We start from the raw sequence: 14,646 nt of genomic DNA, 5'->3' as shown, positions 1-14,646 counted from the left end.
CTAAAATCATAGAGTTGTCTTAAAATCTCCGAGAAAAGTTGTACCCGTAGAAATTTCATTCAATTCCTGCGTCTGAAAACCCAGTGGTATCCTATGGAGTAAGCCTTTGAGGAGGTTCCACAATTTTCGTCTGTAGGTCTTGAAATCAGTTCCATTGGAGTAAGAAAACCATTATCTTCAATTTTCGTATTCGGGAATTTTCCGTTTGAGTAGCACATGGTCTTTGTTTTCTTTAAAAGATTAAAATCCACTTTAAAAGCCCGGAGGAATTTTGAGTCTACCAATACCTTGATTACCCTTAAATTTCTTAGAAAATAAATTAATCAAAAATAACTATTTACGTAAAATCTAATTTTCAAGAATTTCGAATTTTCTTAAAAATTAAATAAAATTTAAATTATTATTTTAAAAAGAAATTAAATTACAGAATTTTAAATTTTATGGAAAAATAAATAAATCAAAAATAATTAAATAGGGAGAAAAAAAATGAAGTACTAAATGGCAAATGTCCCTATATTGATTTTGGCGACTCATAGTAACCCCTGTGCGCCGTCTTTGCCTTGGATATATAATTTGTGTGGTGACTACAATGTACAGGAGGAATTAGAGAACAAAAACTGCCTGGGTTTTGTGTCTATGGCGATCAGACAATAAAACAGCTGACAGCAACTACAAACAATTTTCTGTATTGCGACCTACTGCGGATAGCTCAGCTCTGCGCGCGTGGCTTAGCTCCTGAGGCATTTCAGGCTTCCTTGTTTGTTTTTTTGATTTGAGCGCGTGATTACTGAAGCTGACAAACAACTCCTTTGTTTATATAATATGTACGCCTTTTCTTTATACAGACATAAGCTTTCATTTTGTTAAAAATTGGCAACCCCTCTCTTGTTTGCAAATTAATCTGGCAGCCTAATCAAAAAATGTACCCGAAATATAATTTAAATTAAAAAGCCTTATTTCCAATAATTTAAATAATAAATTAATTTAATCAAATTTGTAAAATAAATTTGTTTAAATTAAGTTTATAAAATAAACTTATTCAAGTTTAAATAATAAACTCATTTAAATTAAATTTATAGAATAAATTTTCTAAATTAAATTTATAAAATAAATTATGTAAATTCAAATTAATAAAATAAATTTATTTAAGGATCCTGATTTGTGTATCAATCAGTCAACTCTGATACCAATTGTTAGGTCCCGAATTATCGTATAAGGGGGTTGAATACGATAATTACTAAATTAAAAATTCTTTTGAATCCTTAGCGGATATAAGATTTAGTGCTCGGTTAGTGGTTTTGTATTCTTGAGAGAAATAGTGTTTGGAATGATAAAAATAAGGAACACAAGATATTCGGGGAAATATATATTCGTATATAAATTCTCGAGGGTGTTGCTACACTCCGGTAAATAAATTAACCGGCTACAATCTAAGAACAATAAAGTTCCTAGCTTCTACAAAGATTTACAAATCAAATCTTATACAATGAACTAGCTTTTGTTTGTACTAAGATTTAATTACCGGGTAACGATTATAATGCCCCTAAGAATATACAAAAAGTAAATCGGGCATTATAACGTTACTCCGGTGAGATGTTAAACGGATATTCATGGTGCCGGAGCTTCTCTATAAATCTTTGCTTCTTGTTTTATCAGCTCTCTTTTTATTGGAGAAGAAGATAAACAGAACTTCTGAACTGATCTGCTGCTTGTGTAGACTTATATCAATTCAATTGTGTGGATGAAATTGAACCACACAAACAATTGATTGTACAATAAATTGTGGCTGAGGTTTCTGTGGCAACCAGGTACTTTTCTGTGGCGACCAAGGGTGAGAGGCTTCTTTTATTACTTAGTTTATTCAACACAAACTGCTAGTGACAACTACAGGAGAGTATAGGGGGAGAGAAAAATATTCTGTGGCGACAACCTTCACTACTACTACAAGTACATAATTGTACTTAACAATCAAACAAACTAACATTCCTGTGGCGACCAGGAATGTCACCTATGAATTCCTTTTATTAGTTTTTCCTTTTTTTCTTCTTCCTTTTTCCTTTTTGTTTTCTTTTGTTTTCTTTTGTCTTCTTTTGTCTTTTTTTTGTTTTCTTTTCTATTTTCTTTTCTTTTTCTTTTCTTTTTATTTAAGTTTAAATTGTAACTAAATTAATTTATAAAATAAACTTAAATATAACTTATATAAATAAACTAATTTATATTTATAAAATAAACTTATTTAAATTTTATAAATAAATCATTTTAAGTTTATTAAATAAATTATATTAAAGTCCATTAAATAAATTTATTTAATTTAACAATTAAACTTCGAGCTTCGCTAATCCCCTGAGTTGTTTAGTTGTATACCCCGCGCACCTCTTCTCGTACTTTAACAGATAAATGTTCAATCCAAGTACGTTCCTCAACTTAAAAATTCTTCTATAAATAATACCCAGATTCCTTTCACGAGCTGTTGACGCCTAGTGCAACTGGTCCGGTTCACAGACGACTAACCCCGATTCAGGTCTTCGTATTATGGCCTTGATTACATTGTTAAGCTTGCCTTAACTTTATTGCTTCGCACGCTGACTGTCAATAAACAATTGTACTTTCACCGGAATCCTTTCTGGTACTCTAAACAACGTCTTCATTAACCTCTGTCTATACTTTGACTTCAATTTTTCAGATTCCTATGCTTCGTACACTGTCTATCTTCAATCAATGTCAATACACTGAAATCTTCCGGCAGCACTTGTATACTGAATCTTCAACATTTCTGAAACCCTGAAAGTCTTTAACCTTTGTTCTTCACTAAGGCATGATCATATTAATGAACTTCTTTCAGTGACCTGTAGACAAACTTCAGGCCTTCTTCTAATCTTCTGATTCTTTGTATTTACCTTGTCTTCATTCTTCCTGATTTCTTGTGTAGACGTAGTATTATTAACCTGTCATGTTCTAGTGTTGTTATCGTGTTGAGTTATCACGTAACTGTTCATACAACTACGCAGTCTCACCAACAAAATTATCAGTCCGCTCTGATACCAATTGTTGCCCAGTAGTAATACAATTATTTAAGGGGGTTGGATACAATTATATAGATGTTTCGAACAAGTATAAAAATATAACAGTTCTTTATATTTTTGATAAAAACTGTTACAAACTCTCTCAAGAAATACTGATATTCTTGAGAGCTGCTAGATCATACAATACTCGAGTTGATCACTAAGTGATGACCTAAACCGTGTTTATATATTACACAGCTGCTACAAATCAAACTAAGATATGCATTATCAAATACTAACAGAAAATTATATATATCTTTAACTGAATACACAAAGTCCTATCACTTAGAACGTAATAGATATTCATCCCTTAAAATAAGGAACATAATCAATATTCATAACAGACTGCCTTCAGATGCTGATGACATGTAAATACTTATGATGCATCAAATCCTGACGACACATCAGATACCGTTGATATCTAAACACAGTCAGATCCCGAGCTCCTTCTAATCATTGAGAATCAGCACGTAACAGAACATGCACTAAAACAAAAGTATTATTACAACCCATAAGTCTATTTAGTTTTACAGATTATTCAAATTTTATTATAAACCTCTAGACTAGTCAAGCGTCCCAAAACAATCTACCTCGAAAACACACCAACCTATTTACAAGCACACAACTCATGGTCAAACCTGGAACTCGAGCCTACTCTGACTTAGCTGAAAGATCAGAATAATAAACAAGTATGAGCGAAGAAATGCTCAGCAAGCGGTATGTAATTTATAAGTGAACAACAATAATAATAATTGAGTAAAACCAGAAACTGATATAAACTTTATCGTTTAAGCGACATTTTAAAAAAACACAATTATGCACTATGTTGTTCCTGATGAAACAGCACCGGATCCCGCAGCCATACCATAAATATAGGTATCGATATCCCGTAGTCATACTGTACCTATTTGATATCCATAAAAAGGCATATACTCGTCTTGCAAGATATTACACTTTCGTATGATAACTCACGATGGACCATGTATCGGCCTCTTACGCTAACCAATAACCAATTCACAAAACAATTTTGATTAAAGGAGTCGTATCAATGAAATCTTTATATATTTAACTCTCCATTTCACATGGTCCGGAGTTATCTCAATAACTAATGGCGAAATAACTAGAATGGATAGTTATTCGCTACTCTCATCGCAAAGTTTCACTGTATAGAGTATATCTTGATAGCATTGTTATTCACTATTTATCGAATCAAAAGATTTGTTCTAGCAGAATGATTGCTAGAATAAAAGAATTCCAATAAACAAATGACTATTGGTATCTGATGCGCTACCACAATATTTATAAATATTCTAATATTTTGAATATGTAAAACAATAAGCTATTCTGAATTTAGAATAGGGAAGAAAAATTGCCTGGTATGCTTGATAACCTTTCACTATAATCCTGGCTTATAACTGCTGGCTACTGACTCCGTCTAACACTTGACTGCACTCCATGCTACTCGTTCTATAAACAAAAGAACTATCTTAATTGACAGAACCAAACTCAACCGACATAACTATACGTCTTGACGTCTACCCGATCGTTTATAACTAATCATGGCATTTTAAAACTATAAACAGATAGCATGCATATCACATAACACGTAATCATATTATTCATATAACACGTAATCATATATTTCATGCAACACATAAGTCGGATCGTCAAAATATAGGTTTCAGAACGTTCAGAATTGAAATTTGGTCAATAACTATATTTATCGATCAGATACTAACTCAGAATGACTCACAATTCAAATGACCTTGCAATACAAAAGAAATTAGGTCTCAAAAGTATTTTTATTGGAAGCGTAATATTTTTCTGAGTCTATACGCGTTCGTTTCGTATTAAACGAACGAACGGTTCATTTATTACGAATAAAATAAGAAATAAATAGGAATAAATCAATTAATAATAATATTAATTGAATTTTAAATACCAAATATATTTTTTAACAGTTTAAAAATAATTTTTAGGAATTATTTGAATTAATGATAAATAATTTACATTTATTTAACTATTTATAAATAAAATTAATTGATTAAATGATTTAATCAATTAATTAAATTCATAAATAATTAACTAAAATAAATTATAAATAATTAAATCAAATTGGAATTTTGAAAATGATAAAAAAAACTTTGGGATTTAAAATAATTAAGTAAATAATTTTTTTTGAATTTGAAATAATAAATAAATGACTTTTAAAATTAAAATAATTGATTTTTGAAAATAAGAAAAAGAATTTTGAATTAAAAATAAAAGAAAAAGTCAGAAACAGATTTGTGGAAACAGGGGAAAGATATTTCAGATTAAACGGTGGCACAAGGGAGGGAGACGGCCGGATTTCTGCCGGACCTCGGCCGGAATCTGGGTTTCATCCCAGAAACCGACGAGCTCCGCCGGATTCCGGTTCGTCGCCGGCGAGACTAAAATCGAGCCCATCCCCTCGATTTCAACGTGATTTTCATCCGTTCTTTCACTAAATCATTCGAATGGCTACCAGAAACTTGGCTGAAGTTGTAACAATTCAAGATTAATCCGGAATAATCGATTGCAGCCGGATATCAAAGAAACCGGCGAACACAATCTGACGAACATCAAAATTCTTCGATATTGACCAAAATTAACGTTTAAGGCATCAAAATAAAGCTCAGATCATGGGTAATCGATTCATAGCATCCTACACAACAATCAATCAACATATAGTCTAGAAAATTAAATCAAAATTTAATCAAAAACTAAAAACTCGGTTGAACCACTCCTGAAATCAAGCAATGCTATCAACTACTCAAATCGATTGTTCTGGACAGGGTAAAGCTAATTATAACATCCAAATCATCCAACAATCATCAGAAATTCAAAAACGATTTCAAGCTAAGAACACAAAAATCGATTTTCATAAATACTCACTCTCAGATCTTGATTTTGGTATGGTTAGAGAGAGCTTTCCAAGAGCTTTAATTTGGTTATAAGAACACAACCAACGTATTCGTAAATCCTTCAGAATCAGAGGATGAAAATGAAGAACAAAATCACACCCCCACAACCTGTTCTTGATTTTTGTTTTTAATGAAAATAAAATAAAATAAAATAAAAAGAATTAATGGACTATTTATATTTTCTGAAAAATAAATACCCCATAATCAATTAAGGGTGTTTTTATTCCCATAATTAAAATAATTAAGCCCCAAAATAATAATTATAGGGAATAATTTTAAAAGTAATAAAATATAAAATTTATTTCGAAATTCCCCAAAAATTGCGAATAATTCATAAATGCAAAAATACTGGGTATTTGAACTACGTAAAATTTTATAAAAATAAAAACATGAATTTTGTGGGCTTTGATGTCCCGGTGGGGTCTCGGTCCGTTTATTTTTGAAAAACCGAAACGATTTCTAAATTAACAGAAAAATCCGAAAACGCATAAAATAAATTGAAACGCCCATAAAACGAGATAAAACGAATACCTCGAAAAAGACGCAAATAAATACGAGTTCAGATTGCAGATCGATTCATATAAATGCAGTTTGATCACATATTACTTAATCGAAAAATTCTCTGGTCCTTGCGGGGCCACATATATCAATTATAACACGTAATATCATAGCAATAATCATTTTAAACTCATAAAATACATTATATTTATTTATTTAACACAAAATATTCACATAATTTTCCCGGATATTACAGTTAGAGGCTGCGGGTTTCCTATGATAAAAAAACATTGAAAGGGTATGAAATTCTATTCATTTTATAATAAATTCTTATCGTTGGTTATAAAATATTCTTTTATTTTAAATCCAATAGTTAGGAGCAATTTTTTTAAAGATCTAATAGTCCGTATTAAATTGGTAGTATAGAGACTATAATTATCAAAAATTTAGATAAAATCCCACTTATGCAACTATCTATCTATACTATACTATACTATAATAACCGGAATGATATATAATTTGGTTCAACGGTTATCCCATAATATTTGTTATTAAAATAATAAATAAATAGTGTTAAATATCCGTTAAACTACTAAATTGTTAAACTACTATACATAGTATACGTATCATACTAAACTACGATAACAATTTATCATATTATTATTAAATAAATAAATAGTGTTATATATCCGCTAAATTACTAAATTGTTAAACTACTAAACATAGTATACTTATTCTACTAAAGTACGATCACATGTTATCCTATAATTTTTATTATAAATTTATAATTAATATATATATATATATAAATATTTTAAAATTATAATATATCGAGATAAATAAAAATTTTAAATATCAACGGGAACCCGTGCATCGCACGAGATTTAAGCTAGTACTCTAATATAATAACCGGAATGGGATATATTTTGATTCAACGTTTATCCTCTATTATGATTATCAAAAATAAAAATATAATTGTTATATAAATGTTAAACTACTAGGCTAAATTACTAGATATAGCCTCCTTATTTCGCTAAACTACGACCAAAACTTATTCTATTAAACTACGACCGTAGCTTCTTCCTAATTCTTTTACAATTTTTATTATAAATCTATAATTATTATATATTTATATAAATATCTCAAAGTTATTATATGTAGAGCCGACAATTTCGTACACAACACGATAACACGACACGAAAAGAAAACGAAACAAAAATAACGGGTTTGAATTGACATTTTTGATACACGAACACGAAAATACACGAACATGAAAGTACACGGATGAATTTAGTGTCGTTTTGGTTTTACCCTAGGTATACGACACGAAACCAAAGTACACGAAATAAATAAATATATAAATAAACTTATAATACATATATCTTATAATAATATTTTAAATATAATTTTTACAAAAAAAATAGATTTAAATTTTAAAAGAGTAGACTGCACTTGAGTTTTTATGACTTATTGACTTAAGACTCGGATAGTAAAGAAATAATATTTAAATATAAATTATTTTTATTTTTATTATTAGTTTTAAATTACACGAAACACGATACGAAACGTACACGAAATAAAGGTATACGAATACGAAACGAAACGAATCCTTAACGGTTCGGGTTTGAGTTAGGCATTCATAACACGAAACACGAAAGTACACGACACGGAAATACACGAAACGAACGAACCGTCAGCTCTATTATATGATTGGATAAATAAAATTTTAAAATTATTTGAATATTAACGAACCCGTTATACTGTTATATAAATACCGAAATTGGGTATATTTTGGTTAAACGGTTATCCCCTATAATTATTAAATATAAAAACAAATAGTATTATATACATATTAAACTACTAAACTGCTAAAATACTAGATATAGTCTCCTTATACCGCTAAATTACGACCAAAACTTATCTAACTAAATTACGATCACGCTTCTTCCTAATTCTTTTATTATTTTTATTATAAATCTATAATTATTATATATTTATATAAATATATTAAACTTATTATATAATTGGATAAATAAAATTTTACAACTATTTAAATATTAACGAACCAGCGCATCGCACGTGATTTAAGTTAGTATTATATAATAGAGATATAATTTAAAATATTTTAAAGTTGTTTTTTAATTTAAGTAATTGTATGGTTTTAGGCAGAATAGTATTCTAAATAAATAATGCTCCTTAAAAAGATTTAGAAATAAGTATGTTTAGCGGCTGAATATATTTAAATAATTAAGTCTGTTAATATCAATTTATGATAACAAGATTCATTAAAATAGATTGGTTTTATAGGGTTTTTTCAATTAAGTACCCTCAAATTATTGTATGCCCTGTCGTATGTTTTGCAATTGTTTTAAGAGCAATGATATAATCCACAAAAACTTTCCCGAAATCATTTTCAAATATTAAATTATTGTAGTATTATTAGTTGTTTTCTTATTAATAAAATGAATTTCTCGTATATTAATATAAGTCTCACGAATGAAATAACACCACATGTTATTCGAGAATATTTTGGAATTTTTTTGAAGTATTTAGTATTTCTCTCTTTTTTTAAAGCCGAACATATATAATTTCAATTAATACTCTGTTCAATGGCAATCGATAGAATTTTGGATTAGTTTTATATTGAATATTTGAATGTGTTGCTGCTTGGCTAAAAAAAACTGCAAAATCTCATTTAGAAGATCAATTATTACTTGTTTTCTATTGTACATAACAATAGAACATTTTCTATTATACAAGGGTCTTTATTTCATACATTGAACATAATAATGTTCATGTTTATTTCAACAATACTTAAATCTTCATGCTACCAAACAGATACAACTGCAAATCCGCAGATCCTCTAAACTCTATAATAGTTATATATAGCCTCGTGCCTCTGAAATATAAAACAGTGTGTCAACCCTTTTTCCACAGTTGGGGAATCAAATAAAACGTCTCCATCCCTACCCAATCAACCTGTATTACTGCTCTTTCAAGTCGTGCTTAAACAAGGATGCCATCTCTATCTGTATATAGAAAGGGTATAATATTAAAATTGGTCATCAGTACAACAAAATCAACTAAGAACATAAAGCTAGTCTTTCTGTAATTTGCACAAGCAACATAAACATTTGTGTTAAGCGTCCAATAGAGACGATCAAGCAAAAAAAGTTCTTGTTCAAAATATAAAAGAAATAAAATCAATTAAGTATTCTGTTTATGTTTTTTACGGACGTCCGCATATATTCTGTTTCATGCCATGGTTGATCACTCAACACTTTCAATAAAATGTAACAAGAAGCTATATTATAGTCGAACTTACAGCTGTTAAAGCTGCTTCCGCACCCTTATTCCCTGATTTACCACCAGCCCGGTTCATTGCCTGCAACGTAATGGAGGTAAATTACTAAACAATCTGGTAATGATATTAGAAAAAGAAGATGGGTGTCTTTTTTACTTGGCAAAACCTCAGCAGCAAATAAGGGGTAAATCTGTTGTTTTTTTCAACTCTGATCAGTACAAAAATGGTTGCTATGATATTTTATAACACTACAAGACAGAATGTTAAAAGTAATCAGTTCAATTCAGAAAAAGCTATGAGAAACTCGAAACATTACCTGATCCATATTTTCAGTCGTCAAGACACCAAATATGCAAGGAACACCTGTGATGAAAATATTATTAAGAAATCCAAATAAAAACAAGAAAGACTGTATAATTACTAAGTGCCATGTAACTTATGGAGTATTGTTGGCATTGGGGATAAGTTAAGCTAAAACGGAATGTGCAAATCCATGCCTTTTTTAATTGTCCATAATACTTGTGTTTGCCTGTTCCCAGATTTCTTTACAACAAAGTAGTTTCAACAACTTTCTTGTAGTAGTACAAATTTTCTGCCAAAAGAACCAGTACATATAATCTTATATACTTAAGCCACCTGACTGTACCAAAGATAATTTTCCTAAAAAATTAACAGCGGTCATAGATAAAAACCCCAATAAAATAAAATAATAGTTTTTTAATGGCAGAGGAATACAGTTTTTTGAAGTGTGAGACATGATAGATTTTTTCAGCTTCAGGATAACAAAACGATTGCCAAGACTGGTCATCTAGGGGTTTTAGGGCAAGGCTGAGCATGCTTGGGTCAAAATACTATTAGTTGACAAAAGAAGTCTGGCTATGTTATTCTTACCTACTTGGGTTGTTCTAAATATTTAAATTTTCTAATGCTTGGGATGATAATATTAAAGTCTCTTGTTTAGTGATGTGCCGTGGACAAGGAGGCATGTTTTCATATGCTAAGATTTTTTAAAAAGCTTACATTGACCAAGAATCTATGTGTTATCTCTAGGTTGAGTTTGGGCTTGCTGGTTCAATGTCCTGGGCATTATCTTCTCCATTTGCTGTTAAATCTCCCCAGGCAGTTTTACTTTTTGTTAGGGGAAGTATTTATAAATGCCCAACTCGTAATTTTTTTATGACTAAAAAGCGGTTCTCGTGATTTTTTTTATTAGTTTAAATAAATTTAGCAGTGTATCATTCCTATTTAACAAATGAAAATAGCTGATTTCTTTTTCATTGCTAAAATCTTCTAAGAAAGTAGTTCTTGGGTCTTCCCACGCATTCCTACATTCTGTTAGGGCCTCATAGGTGTCCGTGTTATATTGTTTTAGATTTTATAAATAATATTAACAGGGCGTCTTCTTTATACAACATTAAAAACATTTGGTTGGTTTTTCCCATTGCAAAATCTTCTAAGAATGCATTCAATAAGATATTGATGAATAGAAGTTAATGTTGTTATTTAAATTCGACATAAAGTAAAAGCTAAGATAAAACATGCAAACCAACCTGAACTTAGACTGGCTGAAAGTATTCCAGAAGCTGCAGAATTAGAAACGGCATCATAGTGGGTAGTATCACCTCTTACCTATAGAACAAAATATTTTAAAATTACACAGATTAGGTTTTAGAAAGCAATCACACAGTACAGTAAACAGAAAAGGCATGATATTAAAAAAAAAAAAAAATCAAATGCATCTAGTTTCACCTAAAACTTAAATGTTTAAATATGACAATAATCAACCAACTCTTGACTCTCATAAGCCCGTCATTATACATTTGGAGAATAACTCATTAAAATTCATACAAGGGAAAAAACTTTGGGAGAAAAAAAAACGATTCCAAACTTCTTATGCTTAAACTACAAAACCAATTCTAAGCATCAATCTATACATATTTCCCTATAAATCCAAAGAAGTAATGACTACATTTGTGGGTATGCTTTTACGTATTTTGAATATATGAAAAAAGCAAATATGATACTCATTCTATATGGTATAAAGTTACTAGTTAATAGTTAAAACAGTAATTCCAAACTGACCATGGCAATTATAACAAGATAGCAAAAGCAATAGTTTTTACGAGGAGTACTGACATATACTTGATTTGATAATTATATACTGATTAAATGTTTCACATTTACAAGATTAAGCTGACAAACATCGCAACACCAAAAGAATTTATATATCGAGTAATTCTATTAGAACATGTTAATTGTAATATAGTGAGACGAAATCATACCACAGCCCCTATACACAATATTGCATCATACATTTTGGACTTTCCAAGCCTTGCTGCAACAACACCAATCTCAAAACTACCAGGAACCCACACAACCTGGTTGATAAAAAGAACAGTGATGCGCTGATGTCAGAAGTCATATAACCAAAAGGTGCAGCATAAGGACATTATGAGATGATGAGCTCGTTTGAGCAGCTTCATAACACTGCCCAACATAAATCATTTTGTTACACAGTAAAGGCTCAAAGAAAAGATTAGATCCTTTATTGCATAACTATTGAATCTCATTTCCAACTGAAAAAAAAGTTGCAGGGTATGTTATGCATATGTTACTTTTTCTATAAGTCAATTCACTTGTTTCCTAAGGTAAATTAACAAAATATGAGAGTATGGAGTGAACAGACATACAGAGCACATTAATCAGGATTCATGGTATGCAGGGAAAATAAAAAAACAGTAAAGACTCAAAAAGATTAGATCATTTTATTGCATAACTATTGAATCTCATTTCCAATTGAAAAAAAGTTGCAGGGTATGTTATGTATGTGTTACTTTTTCTATAAGTCAAGTCACTTGTTTCCTAAGGTGATTTAACAAAATATGAGAGTATGGAGTGAACAGGCATACACAGCACATTAATAAGGATTCATGATATGCAGGGAAAATAAAAAAAATGTCGTGTAAGAAAAATGCTCCATACATCAATATCTTCATCTTTCACTGAATATCTGGTAAATGTCTCCAGAGCTCCATTCAACAGCGGCCTGGTAACAATCTCATTGAACCGAGCTACCACCTTTAGCGGTAACAACAAAAAGAAGGAATTACAGATCTTAGTAACAGTTACAGGAATTACTGATTTACGCTGCTAAAAGGTGCAACAAGGTGTGATTAGCTGTAAATCAATGTAGACTTGTGTGAATTTAAATAATCAAAATTTGCTATATCAATGTCCAAAATTAAGAGTCACCTAGGATGACTATTATATGCAACTTCGTTATTGACAGCTAAATTCACAGCCACATGTTCTCACATGCAGTGTAGAATGGAAGCTAATGTTGGTGTTTGATTACAAGATAGAAAATTGCAGCTAAGCCCTAAAAATTTTGGGATTAAAAATTCCATGGATATGCATTATAATACATCCATGTACCCATATTCTGCCCTTTTTATACAAGTTTTCATATTGTACTGCATGTTGGTAACATTAATTCTAGCTCTAATATTTTATTTTTTTGATATATAATATCTCTCAGTCTTTTCTTCTTCTTTTTTTTCAGGGGGGGGGGTTATGGAAACTGTCTTTCTATGACTCTACATCTACGAACAGGATATATTAGGTAGCTTATCCATGTTAGCAAATATGTATGCGAGTGTGCGTGCATCAATGTGCAAGGAATTGGTACAGAAATACATACAACAGCAAAGCGAAAACCAGCAGCACACGTAAGAGAGCCGGTCACTTGTCGAACAGCTTCCGTCTGAGCAAATGCTGACCTATCTTTCAAATTCTTGTCAACCCCAACTCCACCGAACAATGGTACTCCAACCCCTTCACATTTAACAACACATTATGTAAATTAATGCAAAAAACCCAATAAAAATACAACCGTTCATATAATTTCACACATTCATTCACATACATCAAAAGGGTCATGCCAAAGACTCAAGAAACACACAAAAAAAATACTAATTTATACAATTGATGAACAAAAATGAAAAGGGGTGTGCTAAAAATCAAGAAAATGTTACCTGGGTTAGTAGGTGAAGATGAGGACAGAGAAGAAGTAACAAAATGCTGTGATGAAGATTTGAAAGAAACAACAGAGACAGGAGTAAAAGCAAGTTTGTTATGAGCAATTTGATGCCCAAATGAAAGAGGAGTCTTTTGAATACAAGCTGTGAATGAAGCAGCCATTTGTGTGTGTGTGGAAAGTCGATCTGTAAGAAGGGGGAGTAGCGTAGTGACAACAAACGAGGAGTTTTGGGGTTTTGTTGATTTTGATTTGATGTTTTTTCGAGGATATAAATAGGCTTTTCTTGACCACTTTTGCTCCTTTGCTGAAAAGAGGCGTGACAAATCCCTCTCAACCAAAAAGGGGTGATTAATCCCTCTTTTCAATATAATATTATTTTTTTAATTTTTAATTTGAAATAAAAATAAAAGTAATTAATTTATGCCAATTTCGGGCGGTATTGTGCTACCGGTTTGCAATTCCTTTGTTTCCTGAAGGCACCTTGTGTCCGAGTTGTAATGTTCACAGGATGGACCATGGGGCGATCACGCAGTTCACTATTCAAGTGATGTGGGTGTGAAATTCAGGCATAATTTGGTGCACGACATTCTGGTGGATATCTGCTGCAAGGTTAGCGTTTCTGTGCGTAAGGAGGCTCGTTTGGGATTTCTTTCGGATGCTGGGCAAGAACTCAGACCTGCAGATCTATTGTTGTTCAATTGGTCCCAAGGTAAAGATGCATGTCTAGATGTGACTGGTATTTCTCCTTTTGCTGGTGGGGGAGTGAGTTCATGGGCTTCTGGGGTGGCGTTGCTAAAT

The 14,646-nt window shown here is 31.0% G+C and overlaps 1 protein-coding gene across 1 annotated transcript; it reads right to left on the bottom strand.

Moving 5' to 3' along the window:
• Window positions 1-9,177: 9,177 nt before the first annotated feature.
• LOC141678816 (6,7-dimethyl-8-ribityllumazine synthase, chloroplastic) lies at window positions 9,178-14,158 on the bottom strand. Its single transcript, XM_074485221.1, has 8 exons — window positions 13,844-14,158; window positions 13,510-13,643; window positions 12,792-12,887; window positions 12,092-12,187; window positions 11,360-11,438; window positions 10,126-10,172; window positions 9,831-9,890; window positions 9,178-9,534 (listed from the first exon to the last, which is right to left on the bottom strand). Exons 1-8 carry the CDS (start codon window positions 14,007-14,009, stop codon window positions 9,490-9,492), a joined length of 723 nt encoding a protein of 240 aa, XP_074341322.1. The 5' UTR covers window positions 14,010-14,158; the 3' UTR covers window positions 9,178-9,489.
• Between the last annotated feature and the right edge of the window lie 488 nt (window positions 14,159-14,646).

Source organism: Apium graveolens, chromosome 8 (genome assembly GCF_009905375.1).
Source record: "Apium graveolens cultivar Ventura chromosome 8, ASM990537v1, whole genome shotgun sequence".
Taxonomy (NCBI): domain Eukaryota; kingdom Viridiplantae; phylum Streptophyta; class Magnoliopsida; order Apiales; family Apiaceae; genus Apium; species Apium graveolens.
This window is presented reverse-complemented; position numbering and strand designations above follow the sequence as displayed.

Coding starts and splice junctions, on each gene's coding strand:
- LOC141678816 (XM_074485221.1), bottom strand. CDS start 14,009: ATGGCTGCTTCATTCACAGCTTGTATTCAAAAGACTCCTCTTTCATTT. Junction 12,888..13,509: donor CTGGTTTTCGCTTTGCTGTT/GTATGTATTTCT, acceptor TTACCGCTAAAG/GTGGTAGCTCGGTTCAATGA. Junction 9,535..9,830: donor CGGAAGCAGCTTTAACAGCT/GTAAGTTCGACT, acceptor TTCTATATACAG/ATAGAGATGGCATCCTTGTT.